Genomic DNA, 24,576 nt, shown 5'->3' on the forward strand with positions numbered 1-24,576 from the left:
GTACTTTCAGGAATGAAATAAGTTGAAAGTCTAATAGTTCAATATAACCATAGCTTTATTCCCCAGAATTCAGTAATGTATAGTTTTGCTCAAATAAATACTTCATTCTGTAAGCTGGCAGCAACCATTTCAGAAAGGCAAACAATTTAGAACAAGATATTTGAAAATCATTTGCAGTAAGAAAAAGTTGGAACTAACTACCTTTCTCATAACTAATCCATATATCTGTTGTAAAGCTCCTACGACACTGGATGTTGAGGAATCATTAGACAGAAGAAATTTTAAAGTATCTTCAAAAAGAAATTCTTTGAAAGTTTGGTCCTGAATATTTGATTCATCTTCATTTTGAAAGTCAAAGTTTTCATGCACCTGTTGGAAAACAATGGAAGAATTTACAGTCTGAGTATCAAGTCTTGTCTTCTCATAACCACATATACCAAATTGGAACTATTTATACTTTAAAAGTCATAATCATAGAATCATAGAATCAACCAGTTTGGAAGAGATCTCCAAGATCAGCCAGTCCAACCTAGCACCCAGCCCCATCCAATCAACTAGACCATGGCACTAAGTTCCTCATCCAGGCTTTTTTTGAAGACTTCCAGGGACGGTGCCTCCACCACCTCCCTGGGCAGCCCATTCCAATGCCAATCACTCTCTCTGGCAAGAACTTCCTCCTAATGTCCAGCCTATACTACCCCAGCACAACTTCAGACTGTGTCCCCTTGTTCTATTGCTGGTTGCCTGGGAGAAGAGGCCACCCCCCACCTGGCTACAATGCCCCTTCAGGTAGTTGTAGACAGTAATAAGATCACCCCTGAGCCTCCTCTTCTCCAGGCTAAAACAGGCCCAGCTCCCTCAACCTCTCCTCACAGGATTTGTGCTCCAGGCCCCTAACACTAATAAAACTGCCAAGCTGTACCACATTTTGTTATTTTGTTTAGCTTGGAAGGTACCTGTGCTAGTTTGAAGCTAGCTAGAATGTTTTGGTGAGAAGAACTAGATCATAGGCTGTGAAAGGAAAACAATGGTGATGTCTACTCCCCTCAGAGTCTTGCTGGAGAAGAAACGAGAACATTATATAACTCTCTCGCCATTTTGTCACTCTCTGCCTTGGGCTTCTGACTGAGCCACATCTCTCTAACACACCCTCCACTCACCTTTGCTTCTTAACCTCTTGGCTGAACCTCTATTCTTCCTTGGGACTGGGGTAAGGTTGAGAGGGGCAGGGGGAAGGTGCAGGGGTGGTTGAGAGCCCCTCCTGGGGACTCAGGTTTCTGGGAGGGGAGTTGTTTTTCTGTATTCCCTTTTACCTTGTATATTTCTGTCTATAACTGTATCTACTGTAAATATCTGCTTGTATATTGTGCTAGCTGTAAATAAATAGCTTCATTTATATTTCCAGAGCCAACTGAGACTAGTCTGGGTGATTCCTAAAGTGTGGGGGGGCGGGGAACACCCAAACCATCACAGTACCATAAAGACCACCTCATTTCAACCATCTGGCCATGGGCAGAGACACTTTCCTCTGGCTCTGTTTGCTCAAGCCTCCACCTAACATGGCCCTGAACACTTCCAGAGAAGCTGCATGCACAGTTTCTCCGGGCAGCCTGTTTCAGGGTCTCACCACCTGCCGTGTGAAAAATGTATCTCTAATATGCAACCTAAACCTACCCTCTAAAATCAATTTAAAGCCTCTAATCCTCTTCCTATCACTGCATTCCCTGACAAAGAGTTCCTCTGCATGTTTCCTGCAGGCTTCACTGCTCTTCCCACAGACTGCTCCAGGCCGCACCTCCCCAGCTCCCTCAGCCTGCCATCACAGGAGAGGTCCTGCAGCCCTCGGACCTTCCCTGGGCTTGTTTAGGCAGCTTTGTGGCCTTGTGCTGGGGGCCCCAGAGCCGGACACAATACTCCAGGTAGGGTCTGAGAAGTGCAGAGCAGAGGAGGAGAATCGTCTCTCTTGACCTGCTAGACATACCTCACCTGACACAGTCCAGGCCCTAGCTGGCCCGGTCTGCAAGCACACCTTCCTGGCTCATACTCAGCTTTTCATCTACCAACACCCCCAAATTCTTCTCCACAAGGCTACTCTCAATCCACTTATCTCCCAGCCTGCATTTGTCCTCGGGATAGCCCTGGCTCAGGTGCAGGACCTCGTACGTGGCCTTGTTGAAGCTCATGAGGTAGACACGGGCCCAGCTGTGGAGCCCGTCACGGCCTCTCACCCTGGGCGGCTTCGCTTCCCTGCCCTCAGCGTCGCCTGCCCTCGGCGCACGGTGTGCCTGTGCCAGCCTGCTAGAGCTACACACCGCAACGTTTGCTGACCCCCAGTGGACAGAGCGCAACATTGCAGGCCCATCCGAAGGCTTTTTGCACGGACCTCCCTTGGAAAGCGTGTTTTTCTCCATAAAACGCTAATGTCAGCTTATACGGGACACAGCCCTCAGGTTCTTAGGAGTTACTGCAGATGAAATTGTAAGTTCTACAATGCAGAAACGTAATTAAGAAATTGGTGTTCATAAAAGATTCATAGAATCATAGAATCAACCAGGTTGGAAGAGACCTCCAAGACCATCCAGTCCAACCTAGCACCCAGCCCTAGCCAGTCAACTAGACCATGGCACTAAGTGCCTCAGCCAGGCTTTGCTTGAACACCTCCAGGGACAATGACTCCACCACCTCCCTGGGCAGCCCATTCCAATGCCAATCACTCTCTCTGGGAAGAACTTCCCCCTAACATCCAGCCTAGACCTACCCTGGCACAACTTGAGACTGTGTCCCCTTGTTCTATTGCTGGTTGTCTGGGAGAAGAGGCCACCCCCCCCACCTGGCTACAATGTCCCTTCAGGTAGTTGTAGACAGCAATGAGGTCCCCCCTGAGCCTCCTCTTCTCCAGGCTGCACACCCCCAGCTCCCTCAGCCTCTCCTCATAGGCTTTGTGTTCCAGGCCCCTCACCAGCTTTGTTGCCCTTCTCTGGACATGCTCCAGCACCTCAACATCTTTCTTGAATTGAGGGGCCCAGAACTGGACACAGTACTCACGGTGTGGCCTGACCAGTGCTGAGTAAGCACAAATACAGCTTCAAGCTGCATGGGGCATGTGTGTACTGTGCCTCCCAATGGATTCAAAAACAACTGCCACAGCAGTTATTTTTTGGGGGCAATTTGTATTTCTGTTAGAAACAATTAAACTACTGATTTACTGTACATTTATGGCTCACAGTTGAGAGTAACATACAGGCAGGAAAATGTCATGCTTTATTGTTATTTTAGGTCGAACACTAATTTGTGTCATTTCCTCACCTTAAGTACTAGTGGCTGTATGGAGGTGCTGTATCCAATGTCAAAGGTAAGCATTTGAAAACATTGCCTGCATCTGAAATACAACATAACAGGAATCAGATCCAGTGAGATTAGGCACTATTCTGAAATACAGACTCACAGAATCGTGGTAACTGCCCAAGTTCAGCACTAAACCACATCCCTATATATGCTGCAATGATATATACTGACAGGTCTAGGAAACACACAGAAGAATATGCATACATAGACCTCGTGAGAGCACACAATACAAACTAAATAACATTTCTATGGGCCAGTATCATTAAACATAAATGGAGTCAGACTATGAGCTAATGAAAACAGTGCTATATTAAAGTGAATTTATATTGTTGACCTCTCAACTTCATATTTATCAGGAGTATGTCAATTTTGAGTAATTTCATTTGTGTTGTCTGAAACACTTCTTCTGAGCACAGCATTGGGTCCTAAGTATTCATCATAACCTTTACACAAACCAGAAACACTATGGATATTGAGGAATTTTGCTCCTTAAATGTAGCATGACTTCACTTTGTAAGTATAAAGTAGAGGGTTGTATTGGTCTGATTCAGCTTCCTGGAGCCCAAAATACCTAACAGAACAATACAATAATAGGATGGTCTCTCCTCTCCCCTTTTTGGAAAGAAAGGAATTAGATGTAGAGAGGGGAAAAAAAGATGTAAAACACCCAAAGAAAAGTATTGCTTCAATTTGGAAGTTAAGAGAAAAACTTCAATAATAAATTAAAGTTAATTAAAGTAAGGGCAGTTACAAAAAGGTAAAGGGAAGGGAAATAAGGTACAAAAATATGTATACAACCAGATTGATGGCAATAGATGGAGGGAGATTCAGGAAGGGGTTGTCCCATTATGTGGTAGGGTGGCCATGTGGCAAAAGGAGGAGCAGCAGGAACAAAGGTAGTGCTATCAGGCAGGCATGCAGGTCAAAGAGAGAGAAACAGGCAGTTCCCCTGTTTTTTATAGGGAGTATAGACAGGAAGTGGGAGTGGGCTAACCCCTACACCTGGGATCAGGTTCAGACCACCCCCAGGAGGGTTAATCCTTTACAGGGGTGTTTTATTATTGTTATAGTGGTTATGTATCCTCTGCAATTGTTATTCTGTTCTAAGGATTTATCTTAACAATGAGCATTAAAAGTCACTTACTGATTGAAAGTATTTGGTCCATCAGATGATTCACTGAAGACCTCAGTTATAAGTAGAAGTTTGCTTATAGCTTCCTTCATGTTGTTGAAGGCTCGTTGGGGAGAACTGCTTTTGAAGAATATCTCAAAAAATCTTTGCAGCTGTACAAGAGATTTCACATATTTTTCAACATTTACAGTAAACAGTGGTCAAGATCATAAATTAAAAGGCTGGTAGAAGTAAAAATTGGCTTAGAATGTTAACTTCATTTCCTACTCATTTGTACATTAAACTGGCATGAAAAGCTTCATATTATTGGAATATTACTTTTTGTTTAGAAATAAGTATACAGAAACAAACTCTCTATTAATGGTTCTAAAGAATGCTTCTCACAGTCTAAACTTACTTGGGTGAAACCTTTTGCTGTCAATTGGTTCTAGGCAATAGAAACCACAAATACTTATTCTTTTCAGCAGTAAGTAACAGCAAGTTCAAAGTAAGAGCCTTTTCTTTTGTTAACATACCATGTGGACTACCCCACTTGTCTTTGGCTACAAATCCTTACCCCAGGTTAATAAGCTTTAAACATAACACCAAATAAAGATTTACATGCAGGGGGTCTTACAAGAAGGCTGGAAATGGACTCTTTAAAAAGGCCTGTAGTGATAGGATGAGAGGCAATAGTTTTAAATTAGAGAAGAGTAGATTTAGGTTGGACATTAAGAAGAAGTTCTTTACCATGAAGGTAGTGATCAGGCTTGACAGGGCTTTGGGCAGCCTGATGTAATGGAGGATGTCCATGTTCACTGCAAGGTGACCTGGATTAGATGACCTTTGGAGGTCCCTTCCAGCCCAAACCATTTTATGATTCTACAATGTTGAAAAAATAACCAGCCACTGAAGCCCACGTTTTGACTGAACTCTTGCACATCCTGAAGTTTTCATACTTGTGAATCCTCCCAGTGGCATATTCATTGGCCTGCACCACGTTGTCCTCAGCTGTTTCCAACACTCATGCAAACTTGTTCATTTTATAACTTTTGACAGAGATTCAGGGAAACAACTGAAGCAACACAGAGCCCCAGTGAACAGTGGGATATAGGCAGGATTTCCTGCACTGGAGTCTTCTGTGCTAACTCCACTAGAGCTATCCCATGGCACAGAATTCAGAGTTTGAAATATATTGTGCTAGTTTGAAGCAAGCTGGAGTGTTTTGGTAACAGAACTAGATAACGGGCAGTGAAATGAAAAACAATTGATGTCAACTTCTCTCACAGTCTCGCTGAGAACTCTGGGAAGAAGAAAGACTTTTTTTTTCTCCATTTTGTTTCTCACTCTTGCTTTTGCCTTAGACCTGGTCACATCTCATTAACCCTGCTCCTACTAACCTTGCTCCCTAACCTCTTGGCTGCACCTCTCTTCTTCCTGAGAACTGGGGTAAGGTTGAGAGGGCCGGGGGGAGGTGTTGGGGTGGTTTGAGAGCCCCTCCTGGGGACCTTGGTTTCTGGGAGGGGAGTTGTGCTTTTGTATTGTTTATCCTTTGTATATTTCTGTATATAATTGTATATAGGTGTATATATTGTAAATAGCTGCTTGTAAATTCTGCTAGCTGTAAATAAATTGCTTCATCTATATTCCCAGGGTCCGTCTGAGTTAGCTGGGGCAAATTCAAAAGTGTGGGGGGGCGGGGTAACCCCCAAACCATCATTTTTTTTAATTGGCGCCCAACGTGGGGCTAGAGATTTCAGTGAGTGGAAATTAGCTCTGGGAATTAAGATGAAGCTAATCAAGCAGCTATTGTACTTGGTGGGGATTGCTGTGTGGCCTGTTTTCTGGTTTTTTGTGTACAATTGGATCAAAGATCAAATTGGTTATTTCTTGCTTCATGTAGTTTTTAAGAAGGCTAAAGTTAAGCTTTCAAACATGTTCTGGAGCTGGGGTGATTTCATTCTTGGTTATGCTGGTTTTAGTGTCACTGAGAATATTACTAGTGATATTACAAGAGTTTTTGTCAATAATGTGACGATCAGTCAAAATGCTGCTTTATCTACTGCTCTCATGAGGGTCATCCAGCCCCAAACTGAAATGTCAAGTCCATGCAAGGATTTTTACAGAAAAGAGATTGTGACGGGTTTGGTCTGCAGTAATCTGGCTCTTATGATTTTAATTTTCATATTAATTTTGGCATTATGTGTGAAAAATTCAAAACCAGCTTCTGTAAGAGCTAGGAAAAATTCTGTGTCTCAGAAGCAGTCTCTTTCACAGCAAAACAAGGGAACACAGTTATCGGCTTCCCCCTTGCCAGCCTCTCCACCCTCCTCTGTAGGTTCTGGGAACACAGCCAGCGTTCCCGCCACTAACGTAAACAATGATAAGGATAACCAAAACAAGCCGCAGAGTTTAGCAGGAGCCTCAGGAGGACAGGCAGGTACCCAAAATCAGAATGTTCCTAGTAAAAATGAAAACAAGTCAGGGTTGGCAGGCATCCCAGGAGGACAGGCAAATAATAACACTGCTAGTGCTAGTAACGCTAGCCCAGTCAGTCCAAATCCTACTGACACCAGCTCAGCCAATTCAAACCCCCAGCCAGCAGACCAGAACCAAAATCCTCCTGTTAAAAGCAGGCTAAGCGAATCAAGCCCTTAGGGTATGGTGAGAGATGGTCAAAGTACAAGTATGGCGAGCCAGGCATTTTTAAAAAAAATGATGGTTTGGGGGTTACCCCGCCCCCCCACACTTTTGAATTTGCCCCAGCTAACTCAGACGGACCCTGGGAATATAGATGAAGCAATTTATTTACAGCTAGCAGAATTTACAAGCAGCTATTTACAATATATACACCTATATACAATTATATACAGAAATATACAAAGGATAAACAATACAAAAGCACAACTCCCCTCCCAGAAACCAAGGTCCCCAGGAGGGGCTCTCAAACCACCCCAACACCTCCCCCCGGCCCTCTCAACCTTACCCCAGTTCTCAGGAAGAAGAGAGGTGCAGCCAAGAGGTTAGGGAGCAAGGTTAGTAGGAGCAGGGTTAATGAGATGTGACCAGGTCTAAGGCAAAAGCAAGAGTGAGAAACAAAATGGAGAAAAAAAAAGTCTTTCTTCTTCCCAGAGTTCTCAGCGAGACTGTGAGAGAAGTTGACATCAATTGTTTTTCATTTCACTGCCCGTTATCTAGTTCTGTTACCAAAACACTCCAGCTTGCTTCAAACTAGCACATATATAAAATTATTAGGTAATAGAACAACATTCCAGGGAGACTGTTCTGGACTTTCAGCACTTAAAGGGCATCTATGAGTTGATATACTCTGTTCCATCATCCAAACATTCAACAAGGATATTGAACAAGAATGAATCTCTGGGATACACTGCTAAAAACTGGTGATGTGCTATTCACTGTGCCAACATCAGATCTTAAAAAATACTTTTGTGCACTCTAGTCCACAGAATTCTCTTGACTGCCTTACGGCCTTCCCTTGTAAGAGTGAATACTGCCAAGCACATTGGTCTGCACTAGCATGGATGAGTGTCTTTCAGTTTCTTCAGGTAGCATCTTGCAGTTAAGCACTTTCCAGTTCTCAAGAAAATGTTGTATCATTACCTATAGCCAGACAGGGGAAATACTTGAGCATGCAGCTAACACTGCTTTTTGCTTTCTTCAGTTCTAGTAACTCCATTCTGTTCCACTGGTCAATAATTGTTGGGTAGGAAGTTGGTCAGCCTGTGTTCCTGTTCTTATCACCTATGGTTTTATTCTAACAAGTGCTTCCCTTTCCAGGCTTTACTGACTAAAATAAACATCTCCCATGCACGAATCTGTGATGAAAGTTTGCAGTGTCTGGGACTTTTCCTCCTCTTCCAAGTAAAGCTATTTGAAATGCCAGTAGGAAAAAGGAAAAAAAGACCAAGAAAAAAAGAAAAAAGAAAAAAGACAATATGACTGAAGTTATAAAATTAAACCTCTGACTAATTGTAGGAATGCAAATTGCAAAATGAAGTTGCATATATAGCCTCAACTCTGCCCTTTGGTGTCAAATTTTTATTTACATCACACTGTATTTTTATGTTGGAGAAAGTTTTTCATATGTGCTGCAATTTCATGAATGTCTAGGGAAAAAGAGCTTCAGAACTACTGTTTAGAAAGAGATTATGCAAATCCTTAGATTCCACTCTATTTCATTGCCACAAGAAGCTGAGAGGGAATCCTTGTTTCCCAGAGTCTAAGATCACCAAAGCAGGTTTCACCAACAGAGTAGTAAAAACATTAAGAACAAGAAACTGCACATTTTTCAAACCAGTTCAGGTTTAGATTTATGTTTGAGTGAAATGATCCCATTTCAGTTCCTTGTTCAGGCCAAACCCAGTTATTTCATAGAATCATAGAATCAACCAGGTTGGAAGAGACCTCCAAGCTCATCCAGTCCAACCTAGCACCCAGCCCTAGCCAGTCAACTAGACCATGGCACTAAGTGCCTCATCCAGGCTTTTCTTGAACACCTCCAGGGATGGTGACTCCACCACCTCCCTGGGCAGCCCATCCCAATGCCAATCACTCTCTCTGGGAAGAACTTCCTCCTAACATCCAGCCTATACTTTCCCCGACACAACTTGAGACTGTGTCCCCTTGTTCTATTGGTGGTTGCCTGGGAGAAGAGACCAACCCCCACCAGGCTACAATGTCCCTTCAGGTAGTTGTAGACAGCAATGAGGTCACCCCTGAGCTTCCTCTTCTCCAGGCTAAACAACCCCAGCTCCCTCAACCTCTCCTCATAGGATTTGTGTTCCAGGCCCCTCACCAGCTTTGTCGCCCTTCTCTGGACACCTTCCAGCACCTCAACATCTCTCTTGAATTGAGGAGCCCAGAACTGGACACAGTACTCAAGGTGTGGCCTGACCAGTGCTGAGTACAGGGGAAGAATAACCTCCCTTGTCCTACTGGCCACACTGTTCCTGATGCAGGCCAGGATGCCATTGGCTATCTTGGCCACCTGGGCACACTGCTGGCTCATCTTCAGCTTACTATCTATCAGTACCCCCCGGTCCCTCTCCTCTTGACTGCTTTCCAGCCACTCTGTCCCCAGCCTGTAGCACTGCTTGGGGTTGTTGTGGCCAAAGTACAGAACCCTGCACTTGGCCTTGTTAAATCTCATCCTGTTGGCCTCTGCCCACCCATCCAACCTGTCCAGGTCCCTCTGCAGGGCTCTCCTACCTTCCAACAGATCAACACCTGCTCCTAGCTTGGTGTCATCTGCAAACTTACTGATGCTGGACTCAATTCCCTCGTCCACATCATCAATAAAGACATTGAACAGGACTGGGCCCAGCACTGATCCTTGGGGAACACCACTAGTGACAGCTGCCAACTGGATGTGGCACCATTCACCACCACTCTCTGGGCTCTGCCATCATGTGAAAAAATGAAGATTCATCTCATCAATGTGGAAGTATGTGCTGGTTCTTCAGCTGACTTTAACAACTATTTCCAGCATTTGTGCCAGATCCTGTAGTCACATTCCTCCTATGCTGGCTTGCATCTTTCCTCTAATCTCCTAAACCTGCAATGGGCATTGAGGTGCTACATAAGAAGCTGTGTTATTTTGCCACAGAGGAAACAAATTGTTGCAAAGTTTTATAAGATGAGATGGGGATCATTGGAAGGAGAGGTAAGAATGACAGAAGAAGCCTTGTTAGCTCATTTATTCCTCAACATACATCAATTACTAAGCACATGAAAACAAAGAAAACACAATACATGTATTTCCTGTAAGAACTGATGAAAGACAGGCAGATTTACCCTATTTGCACCCAGAGCAAGCTGTTGCTTTAATAGCCAACACAATAGCATTAAAATAAAACTGGCTTCTCCAAGGAATTGCATTTTAGATATAGCCCTCCTCAAGCACATAAGAAAAGAAACATTGCTCAACAAGTTCTAGCTCAGAGATATCAGGTTTTAGGACAATGTTTATTCTAGGCCAGTGACTGAAAATAAATATTTAGTCAGGCTGGTATAAATATTTAGTCAGGCTGGTTCAGGACTGATGGAGACAAGAGACAAATACTTCATGTTAATTTCATTATCAAAACCCTAAAAAACTTCAGGTTAAAATTGACTCCTATGGTTACTGCAGGACTTTCAGTAACTGAGAAAACGCAAACTGTATTGATTAGAGGTATTAAACTGTGAAAACCTGCAGCAACCTCAGGTTCTTCTGAGTGTACCTAACAAAGACATATGAATATCTGTGTTCAACACTACTATATCACAGTATCACAAAGGTTGGAAGAGACCTCATAGATCATCAAGTCCAACCCTTTACCACAGAGCTCAAGGCTAGACCATGGCACCAAGTGCCACGTCCAGTCCTGCCTTGAACAGCTCCAGGGACGGTGACTCCACCACCTCCCCGGGCAGCCCATTCCAGTGTCCAATGACTCAGTGAAGAACTTTCTCCTCACCTCGAGCCTAAATCTCCCCTGGCACAGCCTGAGGCTGTGTCCTCTCGTTCTGGTGCTGGCCACCTGAGAGAAGAGAGCAACCTCCTCCTGGCCACAACCACCCCTCAGGTAGTTGTAGACAGCAATAAGGTCTCCCCTGAGCCTCCTCTTCTCCAGGCTAACCAATCCCAGCTCCCTCAGCCTCTCCTCGTAGGGCTGTGCTCAAGGCCTCTCACCAGCCTCATTGGAACAGCACTAATGCTGGTTCTCCCACCTTCAGAGGAAACAGACTATCTATCTAGTAAGATCAACTGTCATTAGAAGAATCATTGAGGGGCAAAAAGAGGACAAAATGGGAAAAAACAGTGGCAATCATAGGACTTCAGTCTGGGAGAAAAATAACAAGTTGGCATTTTTTTTTAAACAGAGGAATAGGGATTTTATTTCAGTAGGATGTAAAATTTAATGCAGACATGCACATATATCTTATAAAATGACCCTATGGTATACAGCATTGCAAGATTTCTTGGGAGCTTAAAGATGTTCATCTGCATGCTGGATGCATACAGTTCCACATAGAATCATAGAATCAACCAAGTTGGAAGAGACCTCCAAGATCATCCAGTCCAACCTATCACCCAGCCCTAGCCAGTCAACTAGACCATGGCACTGAGTGCCTCATCCAGTCTCTTCTTCAAGACCTCATGGAATGGTGCCTCCGCCACCTCCCTGGGCAGCCCATTCCAATGGGAAATCACTCCCTCTGGGAAGAACTTCCTCCTAACATCCAGCCTATACCTATCCTGGCACAACTTGAGACTGTGTCCCCTTGTTCTATTGCTGGTTGCCTGGGAGAAGAGGCCAACCCCCACCTGGCTACAACCTCCCTTCAGGTAGTTGTAGACAGCAATGAGGTCACCTCTGAGCCTCCTCTTCTCCAGGCTAAACACCCCCAGCTCCCTCAGCCTCTCCTCATAGGGTTTGTGTTCCAGGCCCCTCACCAGCTTCATCACACTTCTCTGGACACATTCCAGCACCTCAATGTCTCTCTTGAATAATGCCATGCTGAATCACATGGATCAAGTACACATTTTCTGTAAAGGCAGAATGAACCAGAAGTGTTCTTAAGATGGATTTTAACTAATTGACAATTCGCTCACTGGTAACTATTTTTTCCTTTAAGATAAGCCACTGGGGGAAAAAAACCCCAAAGCTAAATCAATAGTAATTTTACAGTGCTTTTTCTTTACCTGATTTGACATCCACTTTCAAAAATCTGCAATCATTAGAACAAGGATTATGATCTCAGTGAACCATCAGTTAAAGGCCTGACACACTGAAAAAGATGCAACTCAATTGTCAAAGACATTCTGATGCATTGTAAGCTAGAAGCACAGAGTCATAGGGATTCAAGGAGAGTGGAAGAGTGTGGCATGCACAGGGCAAGATGTTATGGCAATTGTAGTAATTCCCTTGAAAGTATTTTCCTCTGGCAATTTTCCTGTATATTAGTTTCTTAGGAAAGATACTGGGGCAGCCTGGGGCAGCTAGCTGAACAATCAGCTGAGGTTTGTTCTGAGAACCACTATAAAAGTGAACTCTAGCAGTCTTTCTCAGATTGCCTTCCAGCTCAGTCCTAGCATAGTCTTGCCTCCTGATGAGACAAACAGCAAAGATTTTCCTTTGCAAACCCTAGGAATGGCAATAAATGCACACATATGACTCCTGCCTTCGCTGACTGCGTTCATTAGCTTTCTTTTGATTGTAACCTGCATTCAGAGGCCTGAAAGCCAGTGAAGGCAATTCACTCAGATGTCAAAATCTGTAGAGGAATCCTAGCCTGCAAGACTACACAGCTTATGTCTATTTATGACCTAAACGTCTAGGCTCCTTTTACATCTGACTGCAGAACAGATACTTGAAGAGCATGATTTATGCCATCCTAAGGCAGATGCCTCAAAATAGTGACATTAATTGAAAACTAAAGCTGCTCTGTTGCTTCAGTGACTGTACAGGGAATCTAAACAAGACACTAAAGACAGGTATGACATGTATCATGGAAGTGATCACACAACCCACCTGCAATAGGAAGACCTGTGTGCCTGGAATATACAAAACTGTTGTCTATTCCAACCTGGAAGCTTCAAAATAATATAAAGGCAGTATCGGGGAGAGACTTTGAGGTGGAAACAGCAGCAGTTAAAACTTGGTCAGGCACTGCCAGATATCAGCCAGCTGTCATCACAGCTTCTGCACAGACTGCAGTGAATACTAGGGTGTAAGCACAGACATGGATCCACCTACATGGGTACACATGAAATGGGCACATGCAGCGCTGGATCCCCCACTTCTCCAAGCAAGATGCATGCAAGAAGGGAAGCTGTGCCCCAGGAGAGTGGGGCTATGTTACAGCATGTTCTGCCCGTGATAGCGGGTCTGGGTGAACATGAGTGGAGTGGATGACTGTGGCTACAGCCTTCAGAGGGTATTTATAGAGGGATGTTTAGAAATATGCAATGTTTACTAATATTTTTTAAGTGTCTGCTGTCATGGACTAACTTTTCTGTTACTGAAATTGAAAGTGAGTGTATTATTACTTGTCACTAGTTAATTACTTATCACTAATTTGCCCGTTCTATTCTGTGTGAATCCATCAGCTTTTTCCTGCAGCAGTATCTCACCTTTGGAAGTGTAGCTGAGCTCTGAACTTGCTCATGAACTACAGTAGTAGCTACTGAGTAATTCATGAAGTTTAGATGTTGACATTTGGTGCATCATACTACAGGATTTGTATGAGTAGATTTTGGAAGGGCCTTGCTGGTTCCTAGTTGTAACCATCAAAATTAAATGGCAGAAAAAGTGTCAGGATCATATCTGAATGCAAGGTTTATGCCTGTGGTATCAAAGCATGACCTTTGGTCACAAGAAATTTCCCTTTTTGAAATAATGAAAGGTGTCCTCTCCAGATTATTCTGCTATGCTTTCTAGCTGTTGCAATCTTTCTGATGAATTGGATCTGCAGAATCTCAAAAGACATAAGGTAATTGCCTCTCCTTCAAAATAGCTGAGGATGTTTTTCACTTGGATCAATTCAATCAATCTCTGACACTTTCAGCTTATTTTTGTGCATTCATTCTTCTTGCTGGATCTGTATTTGGTGCAATTTCTTCATCAAGTTCAAATATGTCTGAATCTAAGTAATTGTTCATCGATACAAAAATGCTCTTTTACACACAAACAAGTATCTCTAACTACAGAAATGTAGGTATCTAAATATCTGAGATGCCTAGAGACTGATACCACATAGAAGGCCAGAAAAAAACATTTTGCAAGGAAGCTATTTCCTACATTGTCTGCCAGCACAATCAGATCTGATCACAGTATATAGACAAATTTGTAAGGCATGTAAGGGGAGAAAAAATGTACCCATAATTAAAAGAATAGTTCCAGAGTACATTACAGAGAAAACATGCTGCAATTTATCATAAGTTTATAGTGGTAGCTTAGTCTGCTTATTCTACCCTTGATTTATTGTTATAATGTGCCATTTCTCTGCAGCTCTAACATGCCACTTGTTAGAAGGGGAAATCATGGTATTATTCAGCTATTTTATATAGTAGCTTTCTCAGTCACATATATTTTTTTCTTTACATAAGATTTTTAAAGAGGTGTTATTTAATAGTTCAGGAGAAAACAAACAAAGAAAAAAATCCTCTTGTGCTTCAAAGATAACTTATTTATATGAAGGAGAAAATGTGATCTTAGAAAGTTTCCTTGTTCTTAAGGCAAAGATCAAAGACAAAAAGCCTCTCACTTGCTTCGGCAACCACTGAATTAAGTCCTCTGTCTCAAGACTCAGCTAAGAACAGTTTCCCAACCCAGCACTGACTTCTTACTGGAAAAGGAAAGACAATTTACTAACACTGTCTTCCAGCTTGCTGTGAGAAGCAAAAGAAGATCAGCTTAGCTAAGAGAAGTTGGAAGGCAAAAAAGGAAAGATGAGAAGAAGAATTAGGAAAATAGGAACTGGGTCTGGATAGGTTAGGAGCCACAGAGAGGCATGCTTACAGGACCACCTGAACTGAACATGAAGAGAAAAAGGATCTGTGGACCAAGAGAAATGCAGAGAGCTAAGAACCTGGATAAAAGTGTAAAGACTTAATTTTGACATATCCACATGTTATAAAGAACTGGGATGTTTGCAATGAGAAGAACAGAAAATGTCACCAAGAAGAATTTTAACTTTATTTGTGCACTGCATGGCAGATTGGCAGAGGCATTGAGAAGGCAGAGAGAAAGTTTACTCATTCCCTCTCTTAACACAAGAATTAGAGATATGAAAATAAACAATCAGGTAGAAGTTTTAAAGAAAAACCAAAATCTTTCTTAAGGAACACCTAAATAAATAATCTGTAGACTCTCACTGCATCAAAATGTTGGGAAGACCAAAAGCCTTACTAGGTTAAAAAAATCTAGCAGAGAGTTGCATGGCATAAAAGTCCACTGGAGCTTATTAAACATAAAGATATATATTCCAGTTCCAGTTTTGTGTTTCAAAGCTTGCAAGTTACAAAAAAAGAGCCATGGTCTCCCCAGGGAGAAGTGCCATTTTATGTTTGTCTTGTTACAGATTTTTGTGATGCTTTCTCACCTGGTTGTTCCCAGAAACAGAATGTCATACTAAGCATATCTGTGATCTCCTCCAGTCCAGACAGAGTTACATCAGATGAAAAGATAGGACTTTATATACAACGAGGACTGAAAACAGAGATGGAATTTATATTATGCTGCCTCCCAGGAAAAGGAGCATTACAGCACTCGGTTCTCCATACAGGCAACTTGCAAGAATAATGAAAGTCATATGCTGAGTTCTTACAGAACCTAGTGAACAAATTTAACTTTATTCCCCAAAATTCCTGCAATCTAATTGATTAAGACTTGACAATATTTTGGTTTGTATTTTCTCCGGAAAAGTGGCAGGGAAATAATATGGAATTCAAAAAATAAAACAAAAGGGAAAAAAGATCTTGAGCCTTTCTGCTTTTTCTAAGCATTTTACTCTTTTATCTGCACGCGTTTGCGTTCTCTCTCAGTGTTCAGAATTGGCCACACGAGGGCGATACTGCAAGCTAATTGTCACAGCATTGGGCTCCAAGCAGAGCAGCACGTCACATCCAAAGACTGAGTTCCTGGATAGGTGAGAGTTCAGTTTTATTTGCGTCTATGTTCAGCATAAAAAGTAGTTTTCTTTACTCAAGTTTCCAAATCTTAATACACAGAGAGACAGTTTCAGTGACACATTATAGTGACTTCTACGACCGCAAGCTTAACAGCAAACTGCTTTAGTAAATGATGTTTACTTCACTGCACAACAGGAAAACCACTTACGGTCATAGTTTCAGCTAAGGGTATCCAGGGTTATGCAAGAATATTAGTGGAGGAATTCAAGTCCAGGAGGCACATGACCATCTATTTTGGATTATGGATAAGTGAAGTGATTTTGAGTCAGACTCAGACTACGAGGAGCTGCTAGAAACACAAAAGAGCTTTCACATGCGAGGCAGGACATGGCACCACCACAGTTTACAGAAATGCATCCCTTCGATAAGAACTGGGACTGGTTTCAGAAAGGTTAATGGCAGGGCAAATAAACTACTTCACAGTGTGTTAAAAGTTGAGATAATTAATCATAAATGACTGTTTGACACATCAACTTCTACAAAAACCCCAAAGTACTCAGGGGCCAGCAGTCTGCTCAGTATACAAATAACATGTTGGTGAACGTGAAGGGAGTTATTGCACACATTGACAAAGACTCATGCCTTAATTGGTACCATATGCAAATAGAAAGTTTCTATTTTATTATTAATTTTCCAGCACACAGAAGGTCTAAATAAAGGGTTTTCAAATTTCCTCAAGGAAATGAGGCTATTACACAAGTCTCATATCAAAACATTTATGTGGCAAAAAGCCATTCCCTCCTCTGAATTTCCTGCATCTTCCCAGCCAGGCTCCAAATCTAGGCACATTTCACCACCCCTTGACTATACACAAAATCCTTATGCCACCTCAGGATTTACTGTCTTTTGCTTTCTGAACCAAGATACTAAAATATGTATAATGCAGTGAAAGCCTGGCAGAGAAACACACTTGAACTCTTCCTGAACTGCCATTTGGCTAATGTTTATTCAAGAAGCCATTCTGAAGTCTTGCCACTGTGATTAGGGTAAGTAAATATGATTTGTAAATCATTTACATTAGTTTACTAACAAAGAAGCAATGAGGAATGCAGTATTAGTCAATTAAACTATTTTTTTTCTTTACACAGTTTCTCTTAATCATTTGATACTGTCTGATCCCTCATCTCCAGTATTTTCAACAATCTGTGCTTCATATATTCCACATTCTGGTTACTTCTAGCAACCATGAAGTGTTGTTATACATAGAGGATCAGTTTTTTAACTTAACATACTGAGTTTGTAGTAGTAATGTTATAATGGGCTGCCCGGGGAGGTGGTGGAGTCGCCGTCCCTGGGGCTGTTCAAGGCAGGATTGGACGTGGCACTTGGTGCCATGGTCTAGCCTTGAGCTCTGTGGTAAAGGGTTGGACTTGATGATCTGTGAGGTCTCTTCCAACCCTGATAATGATGATACTATGATACTACTATACTATGATAACCAAGTTAACCCAGAATTTCTCATCAATAACAGTTTAACAGTACTAGCATGGAAGAATTTGCTGACCAGAGGCTTCTATACAATGTGGAGTTGTCTAAATTATTGTGCAACTTTACTGAAAACAATGCTTTTACGATGACAGTGCAGCAGATAACAACTATTTTAATCTATTATTAAAAAAATAAATAAAAGTCATTCAGCTCCTCTTTGGGGGAAACACATCAAACACTAGCAAAGTTTTCCTGACCGAATCATAGAATCAACCAGGTTGGAAGAGACCTCCAAGATCATCCAGTCCAACCTATCACCCTGCCCTATCCAATCAACCAGACCATGGCACTAAGTGCCTCATCCAGGCTTTTCTTGAAGACCCCCAGGGACGGTGCCTCCACCACCTCCCTGGGCAGCCCATTCCAATGGGAAATCACTCTCTCTGTGAAGAACTTCTTCCTAACATCCAGCCTAGACCTACCCTGGCACAACTTGAGACTGTGTCCCCTTGTTCTATTGCTGGTTGCCTGGGAGAAGAGGCCACCCCCCACCTGGCTACAATGCCCCTTCAGGTAGTTTTAGACAGTAATAAGATCACCCCTAGTCTCCTCTATGTGCATGTTCAGACCTCAGTGATACAGGCACTTTGTCAATCAGTGGAAAAATAATTCTTAGAGATCCGTTTGGTCTTTATTTACTGTTGGGGGGGGGAGAGGGAAAATTGTAACATTCACAATGTAATAAGCAATCCTCCTTCCTACACAACAGAGCTGGTAGAAACTGAAATCTTAGGAGCTTTCGGGACAAGAAGCCTCCCAGCAGTACTTTCTGGCCACTCCATTAATTGGCAGTGTCTTAGTTCAACTGGAGACTCCCTGTCGTAGTTCAGCTGGAGACTCCCTGACTCCTCCTAGATTCTTTATAGAGCACACTGTTTATGCTGAGAGACAGTCTGATACATCCTACTTTCTATCATTTTGTTAATTTGCATTTCAATCTATGCATCACTACAAATGTTCTTTCTGTGGTGCCTATTTTTTGTGTATTTCTTGCCACTTTGACATCTGCCTAAAGCTGTGGAAGATATAGCACCACTGCAGCAGTAACCAGATTGGAACTACTGTAGATGTACTGCTGGTTCTATCTATCATTTTTATTGCTTCTTCAGCTGCCAAAGTGCTCTGTAAATGGCAGCTGGCACCCTGTTCAGCAGACTTCCCTCAGTGGGAATATCACGATTGCTAATGACTACTACCTTTAAATTGGTCCCTACTTCAGCTGTGATTTTGCTGGACATTTCCCTATTTTAAAAAACATAAACCAAACCTGAACCCCAGGGTTTAAAAGTGAGTGACTATTAGTTTACCTGATGTAAATACAGCTAAAGAGATGGCAAAATATTTCTCCGTGGGTTTCCATAGCTTCTTGGGGAGGAAAGAAAGAGAAGCAAGTTCATCTCACCTAATTTTGGCAACCTAAAATTTTGCATGTTCTCTGAGAATGCTCTAGTCCACAGAAAGAAGCAGGCATTTTTATCAGGAAATTCATTCAAAAAACTAGTACCTAAACTGGCTAGGATGATTCATTCTCTAGAGATGTCTGTTTCTACAATAACTAGAATTAGATAATGAGTTAGACTGGACTCTGAGAGAGCTAAAATGATAGAACACACCAAATGGCTGGCATCATCAAGAGTCCTGGCAGTGACACTATAACATTCAAAATGGTTCAAAGTCAAGACTTGCTTCTACCCCAAGAGGGCTACATGGACAAAGTGGACGCATCCTAAGATGGATGCTGCAGGAGCTGAGCTATATGATCTCGAGAAGTTACTGCTATTTTGTGACCTTATTCCTTCTAAAGAGAAGGAGAAGCTTCAAAAATCATAGTTCCTTCATGAAGCGCCACCATGCTGCAAGAACAAAGGAATGAGAAGGCAAATTTGGAATTCCATAGGGCTGCTAAGGAAACTGGATGTGGAGAAAAAGAGTTCTCTCCAGGCACACATAGAGTTCATCCAATCAAGGAATGTGTGGAACATCCTTCTTCACAAAACCAAGACCATGGGAGGCCCATCCTCTCCACAGTCTACTTCCTTCCCCTTATTTAGAAGTGCCCTGACCCTGATCCATTCTGTTTTACTGCACCTTAAAAAGGAATCCAGACAACTGATTTAAAATATTTACTTTCCTTTTTCACAGCTCTGTCAATATCTGGGCAAAAGATGTTATTGCATGACAGCATCCACACTGCTGTGCTTTAGAGAAAACTCCAACCTTTCAACTGCTGTGAAATGTCACCAATAAAATTGGGCCCTGAGAGAAGCAAATCCCAGGACCCTTCCTAACCCCCACCGCAAAGGGCAAACCTGGGCTCCATGAGGCTAACTCCGCTTGTTCTGAGAAATGAAAGCTGTGCTTTAGGGCAGTATTCACTGTCAGCTGTGGATTGCAAATCAAAAAGGAGCAAAACAGAATAAAGATTTTTCGTGTGTGTCTCTCTACTGTGCCTGAAAGGTGGAAGAATTAGGCAATTAAGTGCCTTACCTTTATGTAAAAATGCTTTTTCTTGGGTGGATGCCAGACAGTGGTGGTCGAATGAATGAATGCCCGCAGAGGTGTTAGGGATGTCACAAGAACGTATGCTTTGATGATGACAGTAAGGTCTTGAGCTTTAAGAATGTCCTTGTGGTATGGTGAAGCTGATACTTGATTCCTGGAAAATAATTAAAATACATAGCATGAATTAAGTGCTTTTGCAAATGAGGAAAATAAAGGAAATAGTTTAATAGTCAAATTAGTGGAAATAGGAAATTAGCCTCCCCCCCAAATTAAGCAGGCTGTAATGATGCTTCACATAATGTCTTTTTATTGCTTTCAGTATCTTAATTTCCATACTCAGAAAAGTAACAGAGCTATGTTTGAGAGTACATATGGGTAAATGTATTATAGACATACTGTAATGATTGCAAAGTCAGGACATTCAGAGTGAAGGTAGCAGCATTTAAGACATCTGAGCAGCTTAAGTGTCAGATGTGCATAGTCAAAGCCCACAGATTTAACATGGATTGGTAGCAAATTTAGTAAAAATTAAACAACCTTCTGGAAAGACTGCACTATTCTTAACACTTTTTTATTAGTGGTATAATAAAGGAATGCTAACATGTGGTATTGCATGCCTTCCCTAATGAAAACCATAAACTGTAATTCTAAATATTATGAAATGCTAGGACACCTAGGAATAACTTACAATAAATCAGCTAAACACAAAGGAATTATGCAAGCTGACTTTGCCTATGAAGTGACATGGCTTTCTAGATACTGGTCTGTAGTTCCCACACTCCACCCAGAACCCATAGAAACAGGACAGAAAAAATAAGGGAAAAATAAAATATCTGTCATTTAAAAGATCATTATTTGAGGAATCTGAGCTATGCTTGGCCTTATTCGCAAATAAGGTTACTATTATCCCTGTTAAAATCTGAGGATCAATCAATCTCCAAAGCAAATGCAATGAGAAGATGATTATACAAATTATAGGTCTCCGAGACTGATCACTGTGTATTCTTTGGCAGCACGTGGCCTTTCCAGACCTCAATTTTGTGCTCTGTGAAGGGAGTCTAATAATATCTGTCTTTAAAAGACATTTATCTCTCTTGTGCTGAATGGTAGGTCCTGGGGATAAAAAAATTGTGAGGTACTGTAACAGAGACAACAGCACTTGGACAGTTCTCAAGAACTTCTTGGTCTTTCACTACAAGGAGGCTCTCTGTCCAAAGGACTACAAGTATGTGTCAGCAGTAGGGGAAAGGCAAGGATGGGAAAGAAATAGTTCAGCCACTGTGACATCTAAACATTCACAGGGGTGTCTCTGGGCCTTTGTTTATCTATCAAGGTATTTCAGTGCCCTCAACATAAAGACAGCTGTTCACACACAAAAAGATGTGAGAGCTTTGCTAGTACAGAAACAAACAGCAAGAAATTAAAAGAGATTAAATACATCCAAGTGCTCCACCTGCTGTGTTGCTACATTCTGTCTCTGACTTTCAAGTAACATCAGGGTGAAGCACTGGCTGTTTCTGAGAGTAGAGAATTGGTTTGCTTACAGCTGTGCATTTCTGCTCTGCTTCCACCAGTGCCTCAGATTCACAGCACGTGTTTTGTCAGTGCTTTCGCTGCCCTGGGACACGTTGCTTGTGGCACTGGTCCTTGACAGTCCAGGCTGGCCAGAGCACTCTGGGCTGACAACTGGGAGGTGCAGGTCTGAAAAAGTATCAAGGAGATGAGAGAGTCAGCAGAGCATTGAAAGCAGCAGTCAGCCTCGGCTGTTAAGGGTAAAATGTGTAAACCACAATGGGTATTGAGTTGCTATCAGCACGAGTCAAAAAAGTAAAATAACAAATGCTGGGACTATAATCATTTGCAGATCTACTATCAGAGAGCTTTACATCCACCAAACACCTCTTTTGAGTTTCAAGCTCAGAGACTTAGCTGCTACTCCCACTTTATAGAGCAGTGCATGAGTGTTGCACCCTCTTCCTCCTTCTTCTAAACAGAAAGCCTTTATTTCTAAGTATAAAATACCAAAACTTGGTTTCTTATGTAACCCTAATCACAATTAATGGAGATGGGATTTATTTTTTTACTAAGGACAAAGAGACTTTGCCACTGTGATTGCACACAGAGCTCAGTAAATAACCACACATCCTAGTTTCTAGGTTCACTATTTAATGCTGTATTTTGTAGTTACTCAACTCCATGGGAGGAGACCGCAGTGGTACCAGGACTGATGCAGCAGGATTCTGAGGATTACTGAGGCCTGTGATCATTAATAGTAATCAAAATACTGTGGTGCAAGATCAGTCAATGGGTGGCATGTATTTTTCTGCTTTTACTGTGCTGTTAAAAAGACTCAGACCCCTTACGTCACGTAGGGTGGTTTTCACTGACTCTGATAATGTTTTAAATGTATTTATATAGTTTCTGTCTTAAAGCATGCACTCTCAGATGTAGTACATGAAATTAAACAAACAAATTAAAAAACCCAACCAACTAGTGAAGCTGTATTTCTGGTGATGAGCTGTATGTATTTAATCATTTCCATATAGTTCCTATCAAAATGACATTGTGATTGTCTAAGCTGATCAGCAATTTATCAGCTCAGCTCAGCCTTCCAGGCTTAACTAGGACCTAAAATAAACCTAGTTCCTTGCTTTACCTGCACCATTTATCAAGATTAAAGACTTTACTAACCAAAACCCAGGCATTTATTAATATAGCACCACCTCATGTTCAGATTGTACTCTCACTGACATTTTTGTCTTCTCTTATGCATTACAACTGATTCGGACTTTGTAAGCAGCTACCTCTTTGTGAATGGTACAGAGACAAAACTGGCTACTGCCTGCTTGCTTGGCAGTGCAGTGACAACAGATGTGTTGGGCTTGCATGGCAAGATTTTGGTAGAAGGGGGAGCTACAGGGGTGAGTTCTGTGCTAAAAGCTTCCCCCTTGTCCAATAGAGCCAGTGCCAGCCAACTCCAAGACAGACCTGCAAATGGCTAATGAGCACATCAGTGATGGTGGTAGTGCCTCTGTGATACCACATTGAAGAAGGGGGAAAACCCTGCACTGTGGCAGCTGTGATAATATGCGAGATAAACAACCCTGCAGACACCAAGATCATTGAAGGAGAGGGAGGAGGTGGTCCAGGCATCAGAGCAGTGTTCCCCAGCAGCCTGACATGAAGACCACAGTGAGTCAGGCCATCCCTACACAGCCAGTGGAGGAGCAGATATCCACCTGAAGCCCGTGAAGGACCCTATCCTTGTGCATGTGTGTGCCTGAAGGAAATTCATGCTGGAGCAAGTTCTAACAGGACCTGTAGACCCACGGAGAAAGAGGAGCCCACTGTGGATTGGGTTTGTTGGCAGGACTTGTGACTCCATGAGAAGGGCCTGTGCTGGAACAGTTTGTGAAGAACTGTAACCTGTGGAACACTCATGCCGGAGAAGTCCATGGACTGTCATCTGTGAAAGGGACTCCATGTCAGAGCAGGGTGAGACTGTGAGAAGTCCTCTCTTGAGGAGGAAGGAGTGGCAGAGACAATGTCTGAGGAACAGACCACAACCTCCATGCTCCCTGAACTGCTGGGAGACAGACAGCAGAGATAATCAAGAGAGATGTAAAGCCCAGAAGGGAGCAAGGGGAAGGTGCTTTTAAGATTTGGCTTTATTTGTAATTATCTTATTCTGATTTAATTAGTAATAGATTAAATTATTTTCTCTCAAGTTTTGTCTGTGACAGTAATTTGTGAGTGATCTCACCCTATCTTTTTTTTTTTGCCCACCAGCCTTTCATTATTTTCTCTCATCTGTCCAGCTGAGGAGGAGAGTGATAGAGTGGGCATCTAGCATCCAGCCAAAGTCAACCCAACGTAAGCATAAGCCAATAATCTCCCATTAAATCATTTATTTAGCAGACATGATTCTGAATGTGCACAGGAAGTAAATCTGCTAAATTAAGTGCTGTTTTCCTGTATCTGCCTTGTAAAGACACAAAGGCATTTCATTATGGAAATTTCCACCATGCAAAGAGGCAATGGCATTTCACCATGGCAACTTTCAGCAGCCCCACCACAACTGTTCCTATGCATCATTTTAGTTACCTGACTGAAGTGCCAGTGTTAGTCAAATACTATTCTTAGGCCTTGTCTTTATGGAATGAAGAAAGAGAGGCACATCAGTCCTTGGAGCACCAAGAGAAATACAGATTATGAGCTGCTGTCTAAAAGGGCTGGGGTTTTAGTTTTGTTGTTATTGTTGTTTTTTAAACTGACTGTGCAAGAAAACTAAGTTACTTACTTGCAGATGAAAATAATTCAGAGCGTAAAATTTGACCATAGAACTTTGGTATTCAGGCAAGACCAGAAATAGTAAAACACATAGAGGCTCTCCAAAGTGCAAAAATAACTTCAGGTATCTTTTTCTGGTTTA

The 24,576-nt window shown here is 42.2% G+C and overlaps 1 protein-coding gene across 1 annotated transcript in view; it reads right to left on the minus strand.

Moving 5' to 3' along the window:
* Positions 1–24,576, minus strand: part of CPED1 (cadherin like and PC-esterase domain containing 1) — a 153,913-nt gene that overhangs the window by 79,494 nt on the left and 49,843 nt on the right. The window contains exons 5-9 of the mRNA XM_064142046.1: positions 21,689–21,845; positions 20,130–20,298; positions 4,490–4,629; positions 3,307–3,379; positions 202–369 (exon numbers count right to left, since the gene is read on the minus strand). Coding sequence (XP_063998116.1) covers positions 202–369; positions 3,307–3,379; positions 4,490–4,629; positions 20,130–20,298; positions 21,689–21,845 — 707 coding nt within the window. The remainder of the gene's footprint in view (positions 1–201; positions 370–3,306; positions 3,380–4,489; positions 4,630–20,129; positions 20,299–21,688; positions 21,846–24,576) is intronic.

Source organism: Pogoniulus pusillus, chromosome 4 (assembly GCF_015220805.1).
Source record: "Pogoniulus pusillus isolate bPogPus1 chromosome 4, bPogPus1.pri, whole genome shotgun sequence".
NCBI classification, from domain to species: domain Eukaryota; kingdom Metazoa; phylum Chordata; class Aves; order Piciformes; family Lybiidae; genus Pogoniulus; species Pogoniulus pusillus.